The sequence below is a fragment of the Dasypus novemcinctus genome, chromosome 8, assembly GCF_030445035.2.
Source record: "Dasypus novemcinctus isolate mDasNov1 chromosome 8, mDasNov1.1.hap2, whole genome shotgun sequence".
In the NCBI taxonomy this organism is placed as follows: Eukaryota; Metazoa; Chordata; class Mammalia; order Cingulata; family Dasypodidae; genus Dasypus; species Dasypus novemcinctus.
The window spans coordinates 58,240,591-58,262,138 of record NC_080680.1 but is presented as its reverse complement, the minus strand read 5'-3'; the positions used below and the strand labels follow the sequence as shown (position 1 = coordinate 58,262,138).

At 38.9% G+C, this 21,548-nt stretch overlaps 1 protein-coding gene across 5 annotated transcripts in view; it reads right to left on the bottom strand.

Annotated features, from left to right (window-relative positions):
* The window catches only part of CCDC171 (coiled-coil domain containing 171), a 549,802-nt gene that overhangs the window by 517,718 nt on the left and 10,536 nt on the right, over positions 1-21,548 (bottom strand). For 4 of the 5 annotated variants that reach the window (XM_058301890.2, XM_058301891.2, XM_071216746.1 and 1 more), the window contains exons 5-6: positions 12,082-12,217; positions 6,005-6,179 (exon numbers count right to left, since the gene is read on the bottom strand). In XM_058301890.2, coding sequence (XP_058157873.1) covers positions 6,005-6,179; positions 12,082-12,217 — 311 coding nt within the window. Of the gene's footprint in view, positions 1-6,004; positions 6,180-12,081; positions 12,218-13,442; positions 13,528-21,548 lie in introns of those variants that run through there. The other variant, XM_071216744.1, reaches the window with a different exon arrangement.

Here is a 21,548-nt window from a genome sequence, read left to right as displayed (position 1 = left end):
AACATGGAGAATCCTGATGATCTTATGTTAAGTGACGTAAGCCAGTCACTAAAGGACAAATATTACTCAACCTCACTGATATGACCTAAGCAAACTGAGCAGACTCACAGAGCTATAGTCTGCGATATAAGTTATCAGGCAACAGAAAGAGAATAGAGTGTGGTGAGCTGATGCTCAATATGGGCAAAACCCCTGATAAGGTGGAAGGTGGTGGTTTGGCAATGGATGGTAGTGATAATAATACAGGAATGTGAATGGGGTCAAGAGTGCTGAATGTGAAGGTCAGTGGGGGAAGGGTTGGGTTGGACTATCCATAGAACTGGGAGGGCTGGAGGAAGGAAACAGGTGAACTCTAGGGACTTGTAGGTCTGTGGTTAAAACTACAATGGTGGGAATGTTTTTCAGCACAAACAGCAGGGGTGGGTGACTGGAGCAGGGCATCAGGGGTGGGGGGATATGTGGGAAAGGGTACAACTGGGGCATGCTACTATGGAAGATGAAAGTGTTCACCTTGTAATAAGGTGTTATCTCAGTGGAGGTAAGATGTTATTAATAGGGGTAAATGTGAGAGGAGGAAGACTAGGGTATATGGGAACTCCCTATATTTTTTATGTGACTTTTCTATCACCAAAATCTTCTTTAAAAATATGAAAAAAATAAGACACTGGCAGAACATACAGAAGAAATTGTTACTGTATATTAAGAGTAATACGGGCAGCGGACTTGGCTCAGTGGTTAGGGCATCCATCTACCACATGGGAGGTCCGAGATTCAAACCCCGGGCCTCCTTGACCCATGTGGAGCTGGCCCATGCGCAGTGCTGATGAGCGCAAGGATTGCCGTGCCACGCAGGGGTGTCCCCGCGTAAGGGAGCCCCATGCATGCGCAAGGAGTGTGCCCTGTGAGGAGAGCCACCCAGCGCGAAAGAAAGTGCAGCTTGCCCAGGAATGGTGCTGCACACCTGGAGAGCTGACACAAGATGACGCAGCAACAACAACAACAACAAAAAGAAACAGAGATTCCCGTGCCACTGACAACAACAGAAGCAAAGAAGCAGCAGAAAATAGACACAGAGAACAGACAAACGGGGTGAAGTGGAAGGGGAGAGAAATAAATAAATAAATCTTAAAAAAAAAAAAGAGTAATAGTTCTTACAAGATTGAAAGACACAATGCAAAAAAAATTAAAATTATTTTAATTTTATGGGGTTTTTCTATTTTATTCTTTTTTTTTTTTTGGCTTTGTTTTGGGGGAGGTGTTGGATGGCAGAGAGTCACAGCTGTGGCAAGGGAGGGTCACTGGCGCAGTTCCCATCCTGGGGAGTCCTGCTACATTCTCTAATAGACTGGCAAGAATCCCTAGAGTACATGTGCAGCACCTAGCAAAGGAGGACAGACCAATACACCAGGCCCCTGATAGTGATGCTTGCTCTTATGAAATTGAAACTTAGCCTCCTAGTATATATTTCCTAAGAGTTGCTTTCTGAAAGCCTCCTTGTTGTTCAAATGTGGCCTTTCTCTAAGCCAAACTCAGCATATAAATTCACTACCTTCCCCTTGGTGTGGGAAATGACTCCCAGGGATGAGCCTCCCTGGCACCAAAGGCATTACTACCAAATGATAACTAGCAATGCATCTGGAAAAAGACCTTACCCAAAAGGGGGAAATATTAAATACAAATGAGTTTTTGTGGCTGAAAGATTTCAAAGTGAGTCAGGAGGTCATTCCAGAGATTACACTTGTACACATCTTAGAAGGATCTCACTGACTGCTACAGTAAACAGTGCCTCAAGCAGGGGGTCTCCTGAGAGCTATAGAGATATCTGGACACTATGGGCAAGACAGACAACCCCAGGAATTTGGCATCCTGTCAGTGGGCCTTACCTTGGAATATATGATAACCTATCCCTCAAATGCATCAAAGTTGGATTCATTTAGAAGTTTCCTACACATGGTTCTTATGCCCCTTTTATGTGAACCTATAATAAGCACTATACACATTAAATATGTGCCCCAGAGACTTAAATATTCTGGCTGTTCACTCACGAGCTGAACCCTCAATTTCAGGAGAGTTGCTGCCAAAACCTACTGTCCAATTCATCAGACTCACCCAGGACAACTAACAAAAGGAAAATGATGGACAACATTCATTCCCAAAAACAGAGAGTATCTACAATTGTAAGCAAGACAGTTCTACCCATCTGCCCCATGGAATCTAAGTTCCCTGTCAAATGGAAGCAGAGTGGCCATCACCATCCCCAAATCCTCAAGACTGAGGAATGAAGAAGCATAAGGGGAGAATGCAACTAGAGACAAAAGGAGACTTATTATTATTCTAGTAATATAAGAACTTGTAACAGTGATATAAAGGCAGTGGCCGCTGGAGGTTCTGAAGGGAGGGAATGGGAAAAATAAATGTATCATGAGTATTTTTTTGGGACACTGGAATTGTCCTGCATGACATTGCAATGACGGACACAGGCCTTTACACATTTTGTCAAAACCTATTAAATTGTGCAGTGCAAAGTATAAACCACAGTGAAAATTACAGAACATGATTAGTAGCAATACTTCAATATGTGTTCATGAATTGTAACAAATGTACCACATTAATGAAACATGTTAATGGGGAAAATTGTGGGGGAGAGCAAGCAGGTATATGGCAATTCCCATTTTCACTGTAATATGTATGTAATCTAAAGTTTCTTTAAATATAATAATAATAAAAAAAGAAAGAAAAGAAAAGAAAAGAAAATGAGGGGGTGATTAGGACATTTCCAGAAAAACAAAAGTTTAGAGAGTCCATCACCACTAGACTGACCCTACGAAAGATACTAAAAAGAACAACAGAAAATAGATCAAAGCTACATGAAGAAATAAAGAACTCAGTTGAGACTGATGAGAAGGATAAATATAAATGTCAGTACTATTGTATTTTTGGTTCCTAATTCCACTGTTTACTTCCTACAGGAGCTAAAAGGCAAATGCATAAAATGCAATGATAAATCAGTGGTTTTGGACTAACAATGCAGAGACATGTAATTTCTGACAAGAACTACACAAAGATATAGGAATACAGTTTGTGTATATTTGTATATATTGAAGTTAATTTGTTATCAAAGCACAACAAGATTGTTATAGGTTTAAAGTGTTAAATTTAAGACCCACGGTAATTATAAAGAAAATAAGAGAATATGCAAGTTCACAGAGACAGAGAGTAGAGTACAAGTTGTCAGAGGTGGAGGACAGGAGAATGGGGGTTTTAATGCATAATGGGTATAGAGTTTCTGTTTGGGGAGATGAGAAAGTTTCAGTGATGGAAGGTAGTGAGGGTACTGCAACATCGTGAATGTGACTTATCCCACTGAATGGCTTGGGAGTGGATGAAATGGGAAAGTCTGTGTTACACATATGTTCCCATGATTTGAAAAATAAAAAGAAAGAGCAACTAAAGAGACGATGACAATTAAATGCAATATATGATCATGGACAGGATCTAGCAAGGGAGGAGAAAAGGCTAAAAAGAACAATATTGAGATATAAGAAACTGGAATAGAAAATCTAAGCTTTATATCAATATTCTCTCTCTAGAACTAGATAACTGTATTTAAGGTAGTATGTGACTGCCATGAAATGTATATGGCAGTATTATATATCCAAGGAGCATGTTATATACATGTTATATACAACCTATGCTTAAGTGTTCAGATAATAGATAATGATAGACAGACAGATGGATAGATAGACGATGGAAGGATGGAGTGATAAGGTAAATGATACAGAATGTTAGGTTTTGTGAGTCTGGGTATCTGGGATGATAGGGTATGTTGGAGTTTTCTGTTTGCACTATTTTTTAACTATCATGTAAATTTAAAAGTGTTCAAGATAAAAAGTTTAAAGAAAAATACTTCTGACCAATGGCAAGTAACTCAAGACAGCTAGCCAAGACTAGGGATTATAACTTTCACAATAATCATACCTTAACAATTTTTTAGCTGTATACAGTTCACAAGGTCTTTTATCTCATTTCATCCTTAAAAACAACTTAGGAGCCAGTGCCCGTGCGGCAAGCCGAGTGCCCGCGTGGTGAGCCAGTGCCCGTGCGGCGGGCCGAGTGCCCGCGTGGTGAGCCAGTGCCCGTGCGGCGGGCCGAGTGCCCGCGTGGTGAGCCAGTGCCCGTGCGGCAAGCCGAGTGCCCACGTGGTGACCCAGTGCCTGTGCGGCGGGCCGAGTGCCTGCATGGTGAGCCAGTGCCTGTGCGGCAGGCCGAGTGCCTGCGTGGTGACCCAGTGCCTGTGCGGCGGGCCGAGTGCCTGCATGGTGAGCCAGTGCCCGTGCAGCAAGCCGAGTGCCCGCGTGGTGAGCCAGTGCTTGTTGCGGCATGCCGAGTGCCTGCGTGGTGAGCCAGTGCCCGTGTGGCGGGCCAGGTGCCTGCGTGGTGAGCCAGTGCCTGTGTGGCAAGCTGAGTGCCCACATGGTGAGCCAGTGCTTGTGAAAGTGAGTCACAAAGGCAAGATGATAATGATGCAACAAAAGAGAAAGGGGAGAGTCAGGTGAGGCTTAGCAGACCAGGAGCTGAGGTGGCGCAATTGACAGGGAACCTCTTTCCACATAAGGTCCCCGGGATCAAATCCTGGTGAGTCCTAGAGAAGAAGTGAGAGCTGGATACAGAAGATCACACAGCGAATGGACACAGACAGCAAAGACAGCAGGTTGGGGCAGGGGAGAGGTGGGGGGTCAAGAAGGAACAAAACAAAACAAAGAAAAGGGCCCCAAAACCAAAATTAAAAAAAGCCTTTCTCACATTAAAGGGTCGTTTTATAGTCATGTACAGTATAAATAATCTCAATGATCATAACAATTTGAATAGAAATTTTAGATCCTTTTAAAAAAAAAAAAAAAAACAACTTAGGTTCAAACATAGTAAGTTGCAGGACCAAGACCTAAATCTCAATCCTCTAAATTTACATTCAGAGTTTTTTTAATTAAAATATTCCATGTACAAGACTCTCCATAACAGCAATATTCTTAATAGTCAAAAACTAGACACAACCCAGATACCCATTAACAGTAAATGGGTAAATCAAAGTCCAGTATGTTCACACAAAATAATACTAAACAACAATAAGTACTTCACACAACAATCTGGATGAATCTCACAAATACAATGTTGAAGAAAAGAAGCCATACAAAGAAGTATATATTATATGATTCCATTCATATAAGTACAAAAAATAGGCAAAATAAATCCATGCTATTAATAAAAATCAGGATTTGGGGTGAGAAAGTTTTGGTAATTGATGGTATTGATGCTAGCACAACATTGTGAATTGTAATTAATGCCACTGAATTTTATACTTAAATAACGGTTAAAATGGCAAATTTTATGTTATAAATATGTTAACAAAGTATTTTTTTAAGATCAGGTTAGTGGAAGGGCCTCTGGAGTGCTAGTGATATTCTATTCCTTGATCCAGTGCTTGTTACAACTTCTATTTATCTAGGCACATTTCTCTATACTTTATACTTATAAAGTTTTTTAAGCTGCCCATGTTTTGTAGAAGATTGCTTTTGAGAATTAAATTCATTTCCCCTTTTCTTTCCAGGTACCACACTCTTAACCTGGAGATTCCTAAATCTAGCTAAGCAACAAAATCACCTGCAGTATTCCTTAGTATGATGAGAGGCCTAGAATATATATTTAAAACAAAGAAAATCCTATTTGACTCCATTGATCATTCATGAAACAAGTGCTCTAAAAAAGTGATTAACAAAATTTTGAACCAATTTTCCATACCTATACATCATAAAAATTTAATCTAAAATAGACAAATATTCACATAATTGCCAAACTACTTTACAGATGCTCCATGATATCTGTCCAAAGGCCAGTCAATGTATCATAGATCCACCTCTGTCATCACACAGAAAACATACTTGACTGTGTGCAATGACATCAGTGAGGCTACAACCCTAAACACAGGAAGAAATAGAAATAGTCTTACCATTGAGTTTTTCTTGAATCCTATGTGCCTCAGCTAATTTTTCTTCAGCAGCCCATCTTCCTAGACCAGCTTCTTTTCTAGCAACAGCCAGGTCATATTCCAAACTTTGTCGCAACGCCTCTCCTTTTTCAACTTCGGATCGCAGTTTAGCAATCTGGCTCTCACAGCTTGCCAGCTAAACACAAATTTCTGACATCATGAACCAGTATTAAAATATTTCTCCAAGATTATGAGATCATGCACTCAACATTTAAATTCCTTCAAACAACTTGCTTCCATAATATGAAATAAGACAAAAATTTATAAATTCATACTTTCTGAAAGTCTAGAAAATGAGTACTAGCATGTGTCAGTAAATGAACTCAAAGTTTTAGTCACAGTCATACATAAAAAAAGTAAAGAAATGCATGATACACAGTAAACACTTAAAAATTGATCTTCTCCTCTCCTTCTATTCCCCAAAAAGAAGCAAACTGCATCAAAATATAGTTTTGCAACTATATTGTCTATATTGTTTCTCTTGATTATATCACTGACAGAGTACAAACTAATAATGCCATTAAATAATTTTGTAAGAATTTTAATAAAATAATATATAATTTGTGATCTTCCATGAAGTAGTGTGGCAGAATATATGTGAGAAAGCTAGGACTTGATGATTTAAAAGGTTCTTTCCCACTCTAAAAAGTGTATGATCTAATCAATGATTCATCAAATAATATGGAACACTTACCATGTGTTAAGTATAGTGCAAGATACAGAAACAAATATAGAACATGTGATCTCAAGGAATTAAATGCTATACAAAGGCAACTGGCTAAGTTTTATAATAGAGCTAAAAATAAATACTATTAAAGTTCAAAGGAAAATAAAAATATTTATTTGTTGGTGGGAAAGAAAAGGTCGATGAAAGAGAATTCTAGAAAGCTATCACACGGGAAAATATTAAATTACTATATCAGGCTATAAATAAATAGTTCAATTTTCAAATAAGGAACAGATGAAAGGATTTCTGAAGGGCCAAATAAAAAATTACCATAAGTAGCTTTTTTTAAAGGTGGTACCAGAGATTGAACCCAGGACTTCATGCATGTGAAGCAGGCCCTCAACCACTGGGCTACATCTGCTCCCCAATGAGAGCTGGTTTTTCCATTTGTTTGTTTTAGGAGGTACTGAGGATCAAACTCAGGAAACAGGCATTCAACCACTTGTGCTACCTCTGCTCCCCCATAAACAGCTTTTTTTTTTTGAAGTTCAGGGCTGGGGATTGAATATGGCACCTTTTATGTGGGATGTCGACATTCAACCACTGAGCCACATCAGCTCCCCAGAGTTGGTTTTTTCGTTTGTTTGCTAGTTACTTGTTTTTTTGTACCAGGAACCCAACCTGGGACTGCTCATGTCAGAAGCAGACACTCAACAAATGGAGCCACATCTGCTCACCATAGGCAGCTTTTAATATGTAGAGAATAGCATATAAAGAATAAATAATTATTTTCAATTTCAAACATTTTAGAAAAATTAATGTCTTCAAAACATATTTACTTACAAAATAAGAATTTAGGGAATATTTGCTAATACCGAAAGAAAAAAATCATAGAACCACCTTAATTACAAATTCAAGGTAATGCCAGTATTTGTTCCAAAATCATTCCATCCCTCCCTGCCCACTCCCTCTGCCCCCAAAGGAATAAATCTGTTAACATTTGGGCTTTCTCAGTTGTCAGTTATTTACCTCTATCAATCATTTACCTGTTTACTCTCAGCTCCCTCTCTAGCCTTCTCCAGCTCTGCTCTGTATTGTAGGAACTACATTTCCCAGGCCCCCTTGACTCAGTAGGTTCAGCCAAAATAAGAGGGACCTATAGAGTACCAGAGGGCCAGAGAAAGAAGCTAGGGTATTTGACCCACCCTAGATCTACCTTGAGCAGCATCTGTCTTTTCTGAGGCTGCAATTCCTTCTGAATAGTCTCTCCTTCCAGAGCTCTCTCCAAAAGGTTCTGCCTTCTTTCAATCTTAGAGTTAAAGAAGTTTCCTAATATTACTACTCCCTGTGTTGCCTTAACATCACCTTAATTGTCTTTTCAGCTCTCCTAGGACTTATGTAACCAATTCCCAATACTAATGTCCCTTTGTTGAAAGACTCAGAGTGGTTTCTATTTTCTTGACTGGACATGGATTAATATTGTTCTTGGTATCAGAAATGGTCTCAAAATGGGTTTCTCATACTGAGTAGCTATACTGTTTCAGTCTCAATACAGTGAAAACCTCCTTGCAGGTAGAAATGGCATACTGGTGATCCCTGGCATACAATAGGATCACTATTATTTAAATTATCACCTTCAATTGTTTAGGATGAAGTTGCAGTTGAAGACAAGTCTTTGGGAAATGCCTTTGGGAAATAGTTATTGCACTTGACCATTAAGACAGTATTCTTTACTACAATGCTTGTGAGATGGGAACATTAAATGTGACTATGATAGAGGATTTACAGAAACAAATTATAATCTCAAGGTTTTAGACTCTCAGCTTAAAACAGTCAAAAAACTAAGGAACTTCTATGGCAACCTTAAATAAACTCTTTATTTCTTGTACCATCAGGTCAGACAAGGTAATGGACCAGACCCAAAATCTAATTACCGAGAATACATAATTACAATACAAGTTAAATAAAGAGCCTCATGAAGTTCCTAATGCTAAGACTGTATTAGATGGGCATTAAGTAGGAAAGAAAGGACATTGAGACTTGGGATAAGGGCTTTTGGATTGAGGCTCAAGTGACTTGGCTTCCACCTACCACATGGGAGGTGCAAGGTTTGGTTCCTGGTGCCTCCTGGAAAAGGCAAGGTGGCACAGCAGGCAGGTGCAGTGAACTGACGCAACAAGATGACACAACCAAACAGACACAAAGAGGAAAGACAGTGAGAAACACAACAAACCAGGGAGCTGAGGTGGCCCAGGTGATTGAGCACCTCTCTTCCACGTGGGAGGATCCCAGGTCCAGTTCCCAGGACCTCCTAAAGAGAAGGTGAGCAGACACAGAAAGCATACAGCAAATGGACAGAGAGCAGACAGCAACCACAAACAACAGGGGGTAAGGAAGGAATAAATAAAAATAAATCTTTAAAAAAAAACCTTGAACTCCCAAATCCCCCTTGAAAAGCTTAGGCAAAAAAAGCAGCCTCTCCTGCCTGTCTGAAGTAACTTGCCTTCCCTTCATTAAAGACTCAGTAATAAATATACTGAAGCAGCTGACTTGCAAGAGGATTTACAACACCTTTCTCTATCACTCCTCTGTGTCATACATAGAGATCTCAGTATGCCACAAGAGGAGAAACACAGTCCACTCCAGGAGAAAAAACAGCTTATGTAGCAAAAGAACTGCAAGATCTTCTAATCTTGTATTAGCAGGAATCTGGAAAGCATGCATAAGATTGATTTGGATTTGATAAGTTATCTATAACAGTTTGATGGGAGACTGAATTCAACACTCACCTAAAATTATTTACTAAAGTCAAATGCTCATGCTCAGAGATGTATTCACCAAGTGCAATGAATGTCCCATGATGATGGAGGAGATTGTGGTTATGGGAGGAGCAGGGTGAGGGGGGTGGGGGGTATATGGGGACCTCATTTTTTTAAATGTAACATTAAAAATTAATTAATTAATTAAAAATAAATAAATAAAGTCAAATGCTAGTAGTTTCCTGACATAATATGTAGACTTAAGGTGATGGGAGTGGTTTTGTTTTGAGCAAATCACATCCCCTTCTCCTGACAACATCCTCTTCAAAGGCTCAAAGACACTCCTTTCCTCATTAAATGCTGGAAAAAGACAACCAGCAAGATGGTGGCAGAGTAAGGAGCTCCTAGAGTCAGCTCCTGCTCCATGACAGTTAGTAAACACCCACAGCTATCTGGATTTAGCTGAAGCACCTTTTTGGGGGCTCCAGGAGACCAGAAGAGCATCCTGCCACATTTCTGAAGGAATGGAAGGAGACTGTCCATCTGTGGAGAAGATTCATAAGGAGAGCACTACATGCCACGGAGGCCAGAGACCGTCCTCCACTAAAGGCACAAACCAGGAGCTGTTCCATGACTGGAATTGAAAGCTCTGCTTTCCAAAATCAGGGGAGGAAGAGACAGTTGGGCACCAACTTCAGCTACTGATGAGTAAAGTCAGCAGACTAAAGTATAATCCTGAGAACAGCTAAAGTTTGAGCATGTCCAAGTCAGAAAGAGGCCAGTAGCCATCACCTGAACTCCACGCCTGGTACGAGGGGAAGCAGGGTAGACTGAAAATCACAGTGCTGGTAAGGACCAGCTTCTTTTCATCCAGATCAGACTGCAGGTCTAGCCTAAGCCCCAGCCCCACCTCTGGGAGGGAGGAAGCTGAGGCACCTGCAGCAGCCTCTCCGGGAAATTACCAGCCAAGCCGTGGAGGTTGGGGATTGTCCTACTTTGGCAGCACAAGCTGCCCCGGGAGCTATTCTGTGGCTGGAACTGGAAGCTCTATTTCCCAAAAATAGGGGAGAAGAAGGAGATGGTTGGTCACCGATTTCGGCTACTGATGAGTAGACTCGGCTGGCTAAAGTGTAACCCTAGGAACTGCTAGGGTGTGAATCTGTCCAAGTTGGAAAGAAGCCAGTAGCCACCATTTTGACTCTGCCGCAACCTGAGGGGAAGCCAGGACTGAAAATCACAGTGAAGGTTGGAACCGGTTTCTTTCACCCAGATTGGACTGCAGCCCTAGCCTAGGCTTCAGCCCCACCTCTGGCAGGGAGAAGGCTGGCAGGTCCTGTACAAACCTATGCAGGTAACTGCAGATACCTTTGGCTGGCACAGACTGAATAACTAGAAAACTACCGGGGCAACTGTGGTCATCTTGGACCAGCACTGCGTAGACTGCTGCCCACACCTGGAGCTCCATTCCCACCCCAGGCTGGGGAGAAAGGGGTGTGAAGCTTCATCAGTCTCTCTGGGCAACTACAGTCTAGGCCTGCACAACTTGGATTATTCCATACAGCTGTGACTCTGTCCCTACCTCAGGCACAGAAGAAAGTTAGAAGCTTTATCGGTCGCTGGAGCAATGAGAGCAGCTTGAGCCTTCACAGTTTCTAGCACCAACTACATCCTTGGCTCCTACTGCACAACCAGCAAGGGAGAAAAACTGTACCCAGAATAAATACTCTCATAAGCCAGGTGCCAAGACACCAACAAAAATTTACAATCCATACCAAGAAACAGGAAGATATGGCCCAGTTAAAGGAACACAATAAGCCTCCAAGATGACATAAACGAATTGAGACAACTAATCATAGATGTTCAAACAAATCTCCTTAATAAATTCAATGAGATGGCTAAAAAGATTAAGGATATTAAGAAGACATTGGATGAGCATGAAGAAGAATTTGAAAGCATACATAAAAAAGTAACATCTTACGGGAATGAAAGGCACAGTAAATGAAATTTTAAAAATATTGGAATCATATACTAGCAGATTTGAGGAGGCAGAAGAAAGGCATAAAATAAATGTTTTAGTTATAAAATGTCCACACAAGCAACAACAAAGACAGGAATAATAGGTTTTATATAGCCTTTAAAGTTTTCCCAGATAGGAAAGTATTAGAATGTGGTAAAAAGGATAGGAAAACACAATGCTTATACATAACTCAATAAATAACAGCTATTACTACAGTACATGAGCACTTGACAAAATTTATTTCACTTAATCATCAAAAAATCCAGCTAGGACCAGCATTTCGCAAAAAGAAAACAATAATTTATAAGATAATTAAGTAGCTCAAGGTCACATATCTTGATATTCATTTTACTACACCACATTATCTAAACTGAACTTTAAGAATAGTAAAATTTAAATAGAGACTGAAGACACACAAACATATAATTCCAATATATAAATATCACCTGTTTGTTTTATTATACTTACTTTTTTAAACACAATAATATTAAAGAATATCATGGCAATAAAGATTAAGTGTGGAGTTCATAATATGAATTGAATCTAAAAATCAAACTCTACTTTTAACATTATTTGAGAGGAAAATAAATTCTACCTCTGCATTGTATTTAGTTGTTATTTCTAATTTTTCTTTCTTAGCTTTATGGAGTTTCTTTCTGAGATCAGCAGCAAAATCTAAGTCTGTTTCACTTTTCAGCATTTGTTTTACATCAGATGAGGCATTCTTCAACCTATGACACAATAAAAATTTAAAATTCTCATTAAGCATATCTCAAATTATTTCTGATATTTCTGATAACTTAGTTTTTAAAATCTACAGGAACATGATATGATATATCCTAAAACAATTTACAATCTAGTAAAAGATGTTCCTTGAAAACACTAGGTAAGAAAAGAAGCTATCTATGACTATTAACTCAGTTTTTCACAGGGAAATAAAAGGAAAAAAATAAGAGAACAGAGACTCCTGCTTTAAAATGGCAGGCTGAAGCACTCCACTCTCTCTCAAAAAAGTTAAAATAACACTAGTGAGAATTCAGAGGTACAGAGGTAGAAACCCACAAAAGTAAAGAATACAGAAGAGGTGACACTCGCAATAGAATTTCAGAAGCTGAAAAGCAGACAGGCAAGAGCTAAATGATTTACCAAAAAACTGAATCCAAAGCCAATGATTGGGAAAACAACCTAATTTATACCACAGAGTCCCAAAAGTTCAGTAATTTGAACAAGGATACTGTAAATACTGGATTAGCACATGCAAAACAATAAAGTGAACCCCTCCCTCATACCTTACAGGAAAATTAACTCGAAATGGGTCAATGACCTAAATATAAGCACTAAAACCATAGAACCCTTAGAAGAAAACATAAGGGGAAATCTTCAGAAACTGGAATTCAGCAATGGAATCATAAATATGACTCCAAAAGTACAATCTACAACAAAAAGTAGATACACTGAACTTCATCAGAATTAAAACCTTTTGTACATCACAGGATGTTATCAAGAAAGTGAGAAATACAACTTACAGAATGGAAGAAAATATTTGGAAATTGTATAGTAAGGATATAATACCCAGAATATACAAAGAATTCCTGTAACTTAACAACAAAAAGACTAACAACCAAGTTAAAAATGGAAAAAGGCCCCTTAAGAATAAGGGTGTAAACCCTCTGAGGGGGGAGCTGAGGCAGGTTAGTATAGTGAAAGGGGGAAGGTGGCTGGCCTGGCAGACAATATGGCTGACAAACAACAAGGCTGTGATACCCCACCCAGAAACCTGAGAAGGCGGCTGCCAGAAGGATCCCATGAGAATCTCATTTGGAACGAAAGGGAAAGCACTGTATATTCTCAAAGGGCCTCACCATTGGCCCCTGAGAAATGACAGGTGGAGCAACCAATCAGAACAGCAAACAGACTTTAAAAAGCCCTGACCTGGGTCCCACCCACACTACTCACCCTGCAATGTGCCCACGGTCCATGCCTTAGCATGGACTGTGTACTTTTCTTCTTTTCCTTTTCTTAATAAACTCTTTACTCCCTTGCAAAAAGAAAAAAGAAAAAGAAAAAAAAATGGCAAAGGATTTGAATAGTTACTTCTCCAAAGAATATACATAAATGGCTAAGCACATGAAAAGAGGCTCAACATCATTAGCCATTAGGCAAATGTAACTCAAAACCACAATGAGATACCACTTCACACATATTAGTATGGATTTTTTTTTTCTCTCTTTATTTTTTTTTTTAAATGTTACATTCAAAAAATATAAGAGGTCCCATATACTCCCCACCCTCCTCACCCCAATCCTCCCACATTGACAACCTCTTTCATCATCATGGCAGATATTTTTTTTAAAAAAAGTAAAATAACAAGTGTTGGTAAACATATGGAGAAATTGGAACTCTTGTGCATTGCTGATAGGAATATAAAATGGTACAGCCACTATAAAAACCAGTTTAGCAGTTTCTCAAAAATTTAAACACAGAATTCCATATGACCTGGCAATTCCATTCTGAGGTATATACTCCAAAGAATTAAAAGCAGGGACTTAAACAAACAGCTGTATAACAATGCCCATATCAGCATTATTCATAATAGCCAAAAGGTGGAAGCAACTCAAGTGTCCATTGACAGATGAATGGATAAACAAAATGTGGTATATCCATACAAGAGAATATTGTTAAGCCATAAAAAGAAATGAAACTCTGATACATACTATAACCTGGATGAATCTTGATAACATCATGCTGTGAGTAAAACGAGCCAGACACAAAAGGACAAAAAAGTATGATTCTACTTAAACGACATATCTAGAATAAGCAAATTCACAGAAATAGAAAGATTATAGGTTACCGAGAGCTGGGGGAGACGAAATGGAAAGTATTGCTTAAAGGAAGGGTAGAGTTTCTTTCTGGGCGATGAGAAAGTTTTAGCAATGGAAGAACGATGATGGTAACACAACACTGTAAAAGTAATTAACACCACTGAATTGCACACTTAAAAATGGTTAAAATGGCAAATATTGTTATATATATGTTACCACAATAAAAAAAGTAGATGGATGAATGAGGGAAACAGAAAATAAGAGAATTAAAAATAAAGACAGGGGAGCATTGTACACAATAGGCATGCTGTAAGGTTCAGCATAATTGGTAAATATCAGAGTGGGTATTAGAGAATTATCAATTTTGGGGGGCATTATTATTATTATAAAGGAACTTATTAATTTCAGGAATATCCAGATTCTTAAGAACATTAATTTTCAAACAGATAGGGCCTATTAGGAGTACAAATTAAATGCACAGAAAATTTGGAATACAAATGACAGAGAAATTCCTCCAAACTTCCAGACAGAACAAAATCGCATTTTACATGGAGGATTAAGAAATCTATTTGGCATCATTTCTCAGCAGAAACTAGAAAGCAAAAATGAAATGCCTGAAAATATTCCAAGAGAAAATAATTACCAACATAGAAGTTTATACCCAATAGATTATCATTCAAACACAAGGGTATAAGAATAAATATTACATATCTGCAAGGCCTTAAAAGTTTACCTCCCATGAACTTTCTCAGGAGGCTAATGGAAGATTTTCTACCAAAATAAGGACCTACACTGGAAAGAGAAAGATATAGAATCCAGGAAATAGGATAAACAAGGCAAGAAAACAAATGAATTTTCAGAATAGTGATAAAAGAAGACACCAAGGGAATAGATATGCAGCAAAGCACTTAAAGGGCAATCTGCCTTAACTGGGCTGGCCACAGGTTACAGGAGCAATTTCTTCAAGAAGATGAAAATAACAGAATACTTCAGTAATGGAACATACTGAAAGGAAATTTATGTAACTTTTTTTTTTAAGATTTATTGATTTATTTATTTCTCTCCCCTTTCCCCCCCACCCCAGTTGTCTGTTCTCTGTGTCTATATTGCTGCCTCTTCTTTGTCTGCTTCTGTTGTTGTCAGCAGCATGGGAATCTGTGTTTCTTTTTTTTGTTGAGTCTTCTTGTTGTGTCAGCTCTCTGTGTGTGCGGCACCATTCCTGGGCAGGCTGCACTTTCTTTCACACTGGGCAGCTCTCCTTACGGGGCGCACTCCTTGCGCGTGGAGCTCCCCTATGGGGGGGACAGCCCTGCATGGCAGGGCACTCCTTGCGTGCATCAGCACTGCGCATGGGCCAGCTCCACATGGGTCAAGGAGGCCTGGGGTTTGAACCGGGGACCTCCCATGTGGTAGGCAGACGCCCTAACCACTGGGCCAAGTCTGCCACCGAGATTTATGTAACTTGATTGGCGTATGAAGTTATGATAAGTTCTTAGAAGCTAAGCAAACCAACCAACCTAAAACAGGACAATTATTTAAAACGGGAAAAAATCGCCACTAACTACTATATAGCTCCACTGGGAAATTTCCATAATTATAATAATGTAAATATTGAATAAATGATCTACCCAAGATTATAATAAAACTATATTTTAGAGAGATGAGAAAGGTGGCAGGAATTAATAAGAACTAAATTATGATACTTTTGCACTAGGATGACAATAGATAATTGTTAAAACTGAAAAATTAAATAGCAATATAAAGAAAGTTTTTAAGAGATACAGAAAAAACCAGCTCAAGGATTCGAAATGATTGCTTTTAGGGAGCAAGAGTGATTATCTCATGGAAATTAGTACTGTTATTTTTCCTAACAGCAGTAAGGGAAGCCTTGCAGACTGGAGTCTCTGAATAATGTACACATATAATTTTAATTTATAAAAATAAGACTAAAATAGAATAATAGAATCAGTGAAACAAAAGTTGTTACTTTGAAAAGACCAACAAAACTGACAAAACTTTAGCTAGATTGACAAGAATCAAAAAAGAACACACATTAGAAAATGAAGGAATGAGAGAAGGGACATCACTAACCAATCTAGGATTACGGGGAAAAACTATGAACAACTTTGGGGTAACAAATTAGACAACTTAAATGGACAAATTTCTAGAACAAATGAAATTATTGAAACTGACTCAAAAAGAAGTGGAAAATTTGAACAGCCCTATAACAAAGAAATTAGTCACTTAAAAATCTAGCCATAAAGAAAGCCCAAGGCCAGATGGCTTCACTAGCAAATACTACCAAACATTTAAAGAAGACATAATACCAATCTTTCACATATACTAACAGAAAAAAGAGGAGGAAGAAACACTTCTCAACTCATTCTATGAGGCCAGTATAGTCCTGATACTAAAGTCAAAGAAAAAACTCATAAGAAAATTAGAGCCCAAAAATATCCCGCAAAAATATAAATGCAAAAATTCTCCATACAACATTAGCAAACATCTAAAAAGAATTACACAACATGACCAAGTGGGATTTATCCCAAAAACGCAACAGTGATTTAAAGACTGAAATTATTTACACAATTTTAATGATATAAAGAACAAAAACCACGGAATCATCTCAATAGACACATAAAGAGCATTTGACAAAATCTGAAACACATTTATTATAAAAACGCTCAGCAAACTAAGAGTAGAAAGACATTCCCACAGCCTGAAAAAGGGCTTATAGGAAAAGTCAACAACTAAAGTCACACTTAGTGAAAGACTAAAAGCTTCCTCTAAGAGCAGAACGAGGCAATGATATCCTTAACATTTAACATTTTTATTTAAGATTGAATTCAAAACAGTGTAATCATAAAAGAACAAAGAAATAAATGACATTATTGAATTATTGAAAAGAACTAAAACTGGTTTTAACTGCAAAGAACATGATTCTGTAAATAAAAAATCCTAAAAACACACAAAAGAAGACTAGAACTTTAAAAAGAAAAAGGAGTTCAGCAAAGTCACAAAAAAATAAGATCAATATACAAAAATCAGTTATCTTCAAAATACTAGCAATGAAAAATAGAAAAATTATGTTAAAAAACCAATTCCAATCATAATACCATCAAAAAGAATAAAATAAATTTAGGAATAAATTTGGCAAAAGAAGTAGAAATTTCTATACTGAATGATAGAAACTGTTGAAAGAACTGAAGACTAAATAAATGGAAAAACATTCCATGTTCACATATTAGAAGACTCAAAATTACAAAGACTGTAATTTTTCCCAAATTGATATACAGATTCAACATAATTCCTACCAAAATCCTAACAGGATTTTTTGCAAAACTTGACAAGCCGATCCTCAAACTTATGAAAACACCAAGACTCCAAAATAGAAAAACAATCTTGAAGAACAAAGTAAGAGGACTTTCAGTTCTTAATTACAAAACATATAACAAAAGCTACAGTAATCAAAACAGTGTGGTACTAGATTAAGAATAGACAGATAGACCAATGTACCAGAATTGAAAGTTCAGAAATAAACCCATACATTTGGTAAACTGACTTTCAACAAATACGCTAAGCCAACTGAACAGAGAAAGAATAGTATTCTCATCAAACAGTCCTTGAACTGGATATTCACAAGCAAAAAAAAACAAGATTAATTTAGACCCTTACCTCACAATATACACAAAATTAACTCAAAATGGATCACAGACCAAAATATAAGAGCTAAAACTTTTAGAAGAAAACATAGGAGAAAAATCTCCCTGACCTTAAATTGGCAAAGATTTCTTAGATACAAAACCAAAAGCTCAATTCATTAAGGAAAAAATTTTAATATACTGGACTTCATCAAAATTAAAAACTTTTGGGAAGTGGATGTGGCTCAACCAGTTGGATGCCTGCCCACCATTTGGGATGTTCCAGGTTCAGGTCCCAGAGCCTCCTGAAGAAGATGAGCAGATACCTACACTTGCCACAGTGAGCTAGATGCCCGCACCCCACCACAAGAAGCAGATGCCTAAACTAGCAGATGCCACAAGCCAGCAGATGCTGCAGCCCCACAAGAATTGGATATGGCTCAGGCCATTGGACACTTGCCTCCCATGTGGGAGGTCCCGAGTTTGGCTCCCAGTGCCTCCTAGAGAAGGCAAGTAAACAATGAGCAAACAATGTTCTAATCATGATAGATGTGAGATATACACAACTATATAATTATACCAAACACTACTGATTGTATACTATGATGGACTTTTGTTTTATTATATATCAATGAAATTGATTTTTTTTTTAATCAAAAAAAAAAAAATGAGCAAACATTGAACAGAGAGATGAGAGAACCATCTGGGGGAGTGAGATGATTAAAAAATTTTTTAAACTTTTGCACTTTCCCCCAGCATAGGACATGACTCTTGGGTATGAGCCTCCCTGGCACCAAGGATTACTACCAATCACTAGCTGGTGATACAACTAGAAAGAGACCTTGAATAAAAGGGTCAACTTAGAACAGTAGAATATCTCAGCCTACACGTAGGATTATGTGCTAAAGACTGCCTTTTTACCTTGAATAAAAGGGGGAAATGGCAAAGACAAATGAGTTGATATGGCTAAGTGTTTTCAAAAAAGAGTCAGGAGGTCATCAGAGGGGTCACGCTTATGCATGTCTCGGCAGGACCCCAGAGAAAGCCAAAGTAGATACAACCCTAGGTGCTGATTCTCCTGAAAGCTACGGAGACCCAAAGAGTGTATGGTCATAGCAAATGGATTTGGAGTTCTGTGGCATGTCAGAGAGCCCTGCTTTGGAATTTGTGCTCCTGAGTGTGATGGAGCTGGACTCAGATGTGACCTTCCTACACAGGCCTCTTCTGTCACTTTTACTGAACCTGTGGTTGGTGCTAGGGATGGTGCATACTCAGGGGACTTGAATCTCTGGACTGCCCATCTGCCAGCTGGGCCCTGAGCTTCAGCAGAGTTGCAACTCCTACTCTCTGGTTCATTGGACTTATACAGGTCAGCTAACAGGGAGGTGAAGATGGTCAACCACCACACCGGGAATCAAAAGTGCCTACAACTGCAAGCGGAAGAATTGCATCCATCATCCATGTGAAATCTAAGCCCCCTCTTGATCTAGAGGTCGAGTGAACATCACCATCCCAGGGTCCACAGGATGGAGGAATAAAATATGGATTAGAGTGGATTTACTGATATTCTGCTATAAAACTATTGTGACTAGTAATAGAAGAAATTGTAGCATTGAGGTGAAGATAGTGGCCACAGTAGTTGCTGAGCGCAGGGAGAAGGAAGAAGAGATGTGATGTGGGGGCATTTTTGGGACTTTGTATTGTCCTAAATGATATTGCAGGGTCAGATGCTGGACTTTACATATCCTGCCATAACTCACTGAATGTACTGGGGGAGAGTGTGAAGTACAGGGTAAACTATTATCCATGTGGTGCAGCAGTGCTCCAAAATGTGTTCACAGAGTGCGATGAGTGTGCCACAATGATGGGGGTGGTTGTTTTTGTGGGAGGAGTGGGGTGTGGGGGTGAGGGGTATACAGAAACCTCATGTTTTTTAACATAACATTTTTTGAGGTGTATATATCTTCAAAAAAATACAATTTACAAAAACAATGGGGGGTGGGGAATGGGTTATATGGGAACCTCTTATGTTATTTAATGTAACACTCTTTGTCATCTATTAACTTTAATAATTTTTTTTAAAAAGGAAAAAAAAAAAACTTTTGTACTTCAAAACACCACACTGGGAACAGATGTGGCTCAAGAAGTGGGCACCTGCCTCCCACATGGGAGGTCCCAGGTTTGGTTCCCTGTGCTTCCTAAAGAAGATGAGCAAGGGAAGCAGACTTGGTCCAATGGATATGGCTTCTGCCTACCACATTGGAGGTCCGCGGTTCAAACCCCAGGCCTCCTTGACTCATGTGGAGCTGGCCCGTGTGCAGTGCTGATGCGCGGAAGGAGTGCCATGCCACGCAGGGGTGTCCCCCGCATAGGGGAGCCCCACGTGCAAGGAGTGCGCCCCATAAGGAGAGCCGCCCAGCACGAAAGAAAGTGCAGGCTGCCCAGGAATAGCACTGCACACTCAGAGAGCTGACACAACAAGATGATGCAACAAAAAGAAACACAGATTCCTGGTGCCATTGATAAGGATAGAAGCGGTCACAGAAGAACACACAGCGAATGGACACAGAGAGCAGACAACTGGGAGGGGGAGGGGAGAAAAATAAATAAATAAATAAATAAAGAAGATGAGCAAGACAGCAAGCTGACACATAGGGCTAGTGTAGCGAACTGATACAATGAGATGCTGCAACAAAATGATGCAACGAGGAGGCGCAATTAGAGACACAAGCTGGGAGCGCACATGGCTCAAACAACTGGATTCCTCCTGCTCATGTGGGAGGTTCTACGTTCGGTTCCCAGTGCCTCCTAAAAGCAGACAAGCTGACACAGAAAGCATACAATGAACAGACACAAAGAGTGCAAACAACAAGGCACGGGAGCAGGGGGGGGGAGTGGGGGATAAATGAATAAATAAACCTTAAAAAAAAAAAGACACCACGCTGTTGTGAAGGTGCTTAATGCATGCAGAAATTTTAATTAACTTGGCTGTAAATGTGTGGAAATGGATAGAGTTGATGGTAACACATTACAGTGAGTATTATCTGGTTCATAAATGAGAATTTGCCTGAAAAGGGTAGTCTAGGGATGTAAATGTCAATTGAAAGAAAGCTAGAGAATAATCTAGGAACTGAATAACACAGCGAACCCAGAAGTTGATGAAAATTTGTACTAAGTTAATAGTACAAATGCATTAAGGTCCTTCTATGAACTAGAATGAATGCATGTCACTATTCCAGGGTGGTGGGAATATGAAGCAAGAGAAAAATACAAGTAATTAACCTATGGTCTACAGTTAACAGCAATATTCTAATATTCCTGCATTAATGCCAAAGATGTACTGTTTTAATAGTAGGGGAGTATGGAAAAAAATATGCCAAAGGTACGCTATGGACCACAGTTAGTGGTAATAGTCTGGTGATATTATCTCATAATCTCTAACAAATGTTCCACAATGGTGTGGTGTGTTGGCAAAGGGTTGTTGTGGGGGAATTCTACACATGTCCATGATTGTTTCGTAAGTTCACAACTTCTGTAATAGAAATCTATTAAAAAAAAAAAAAAAAGACCACATTAAGGAAATGAAAACTCAAGCCAAA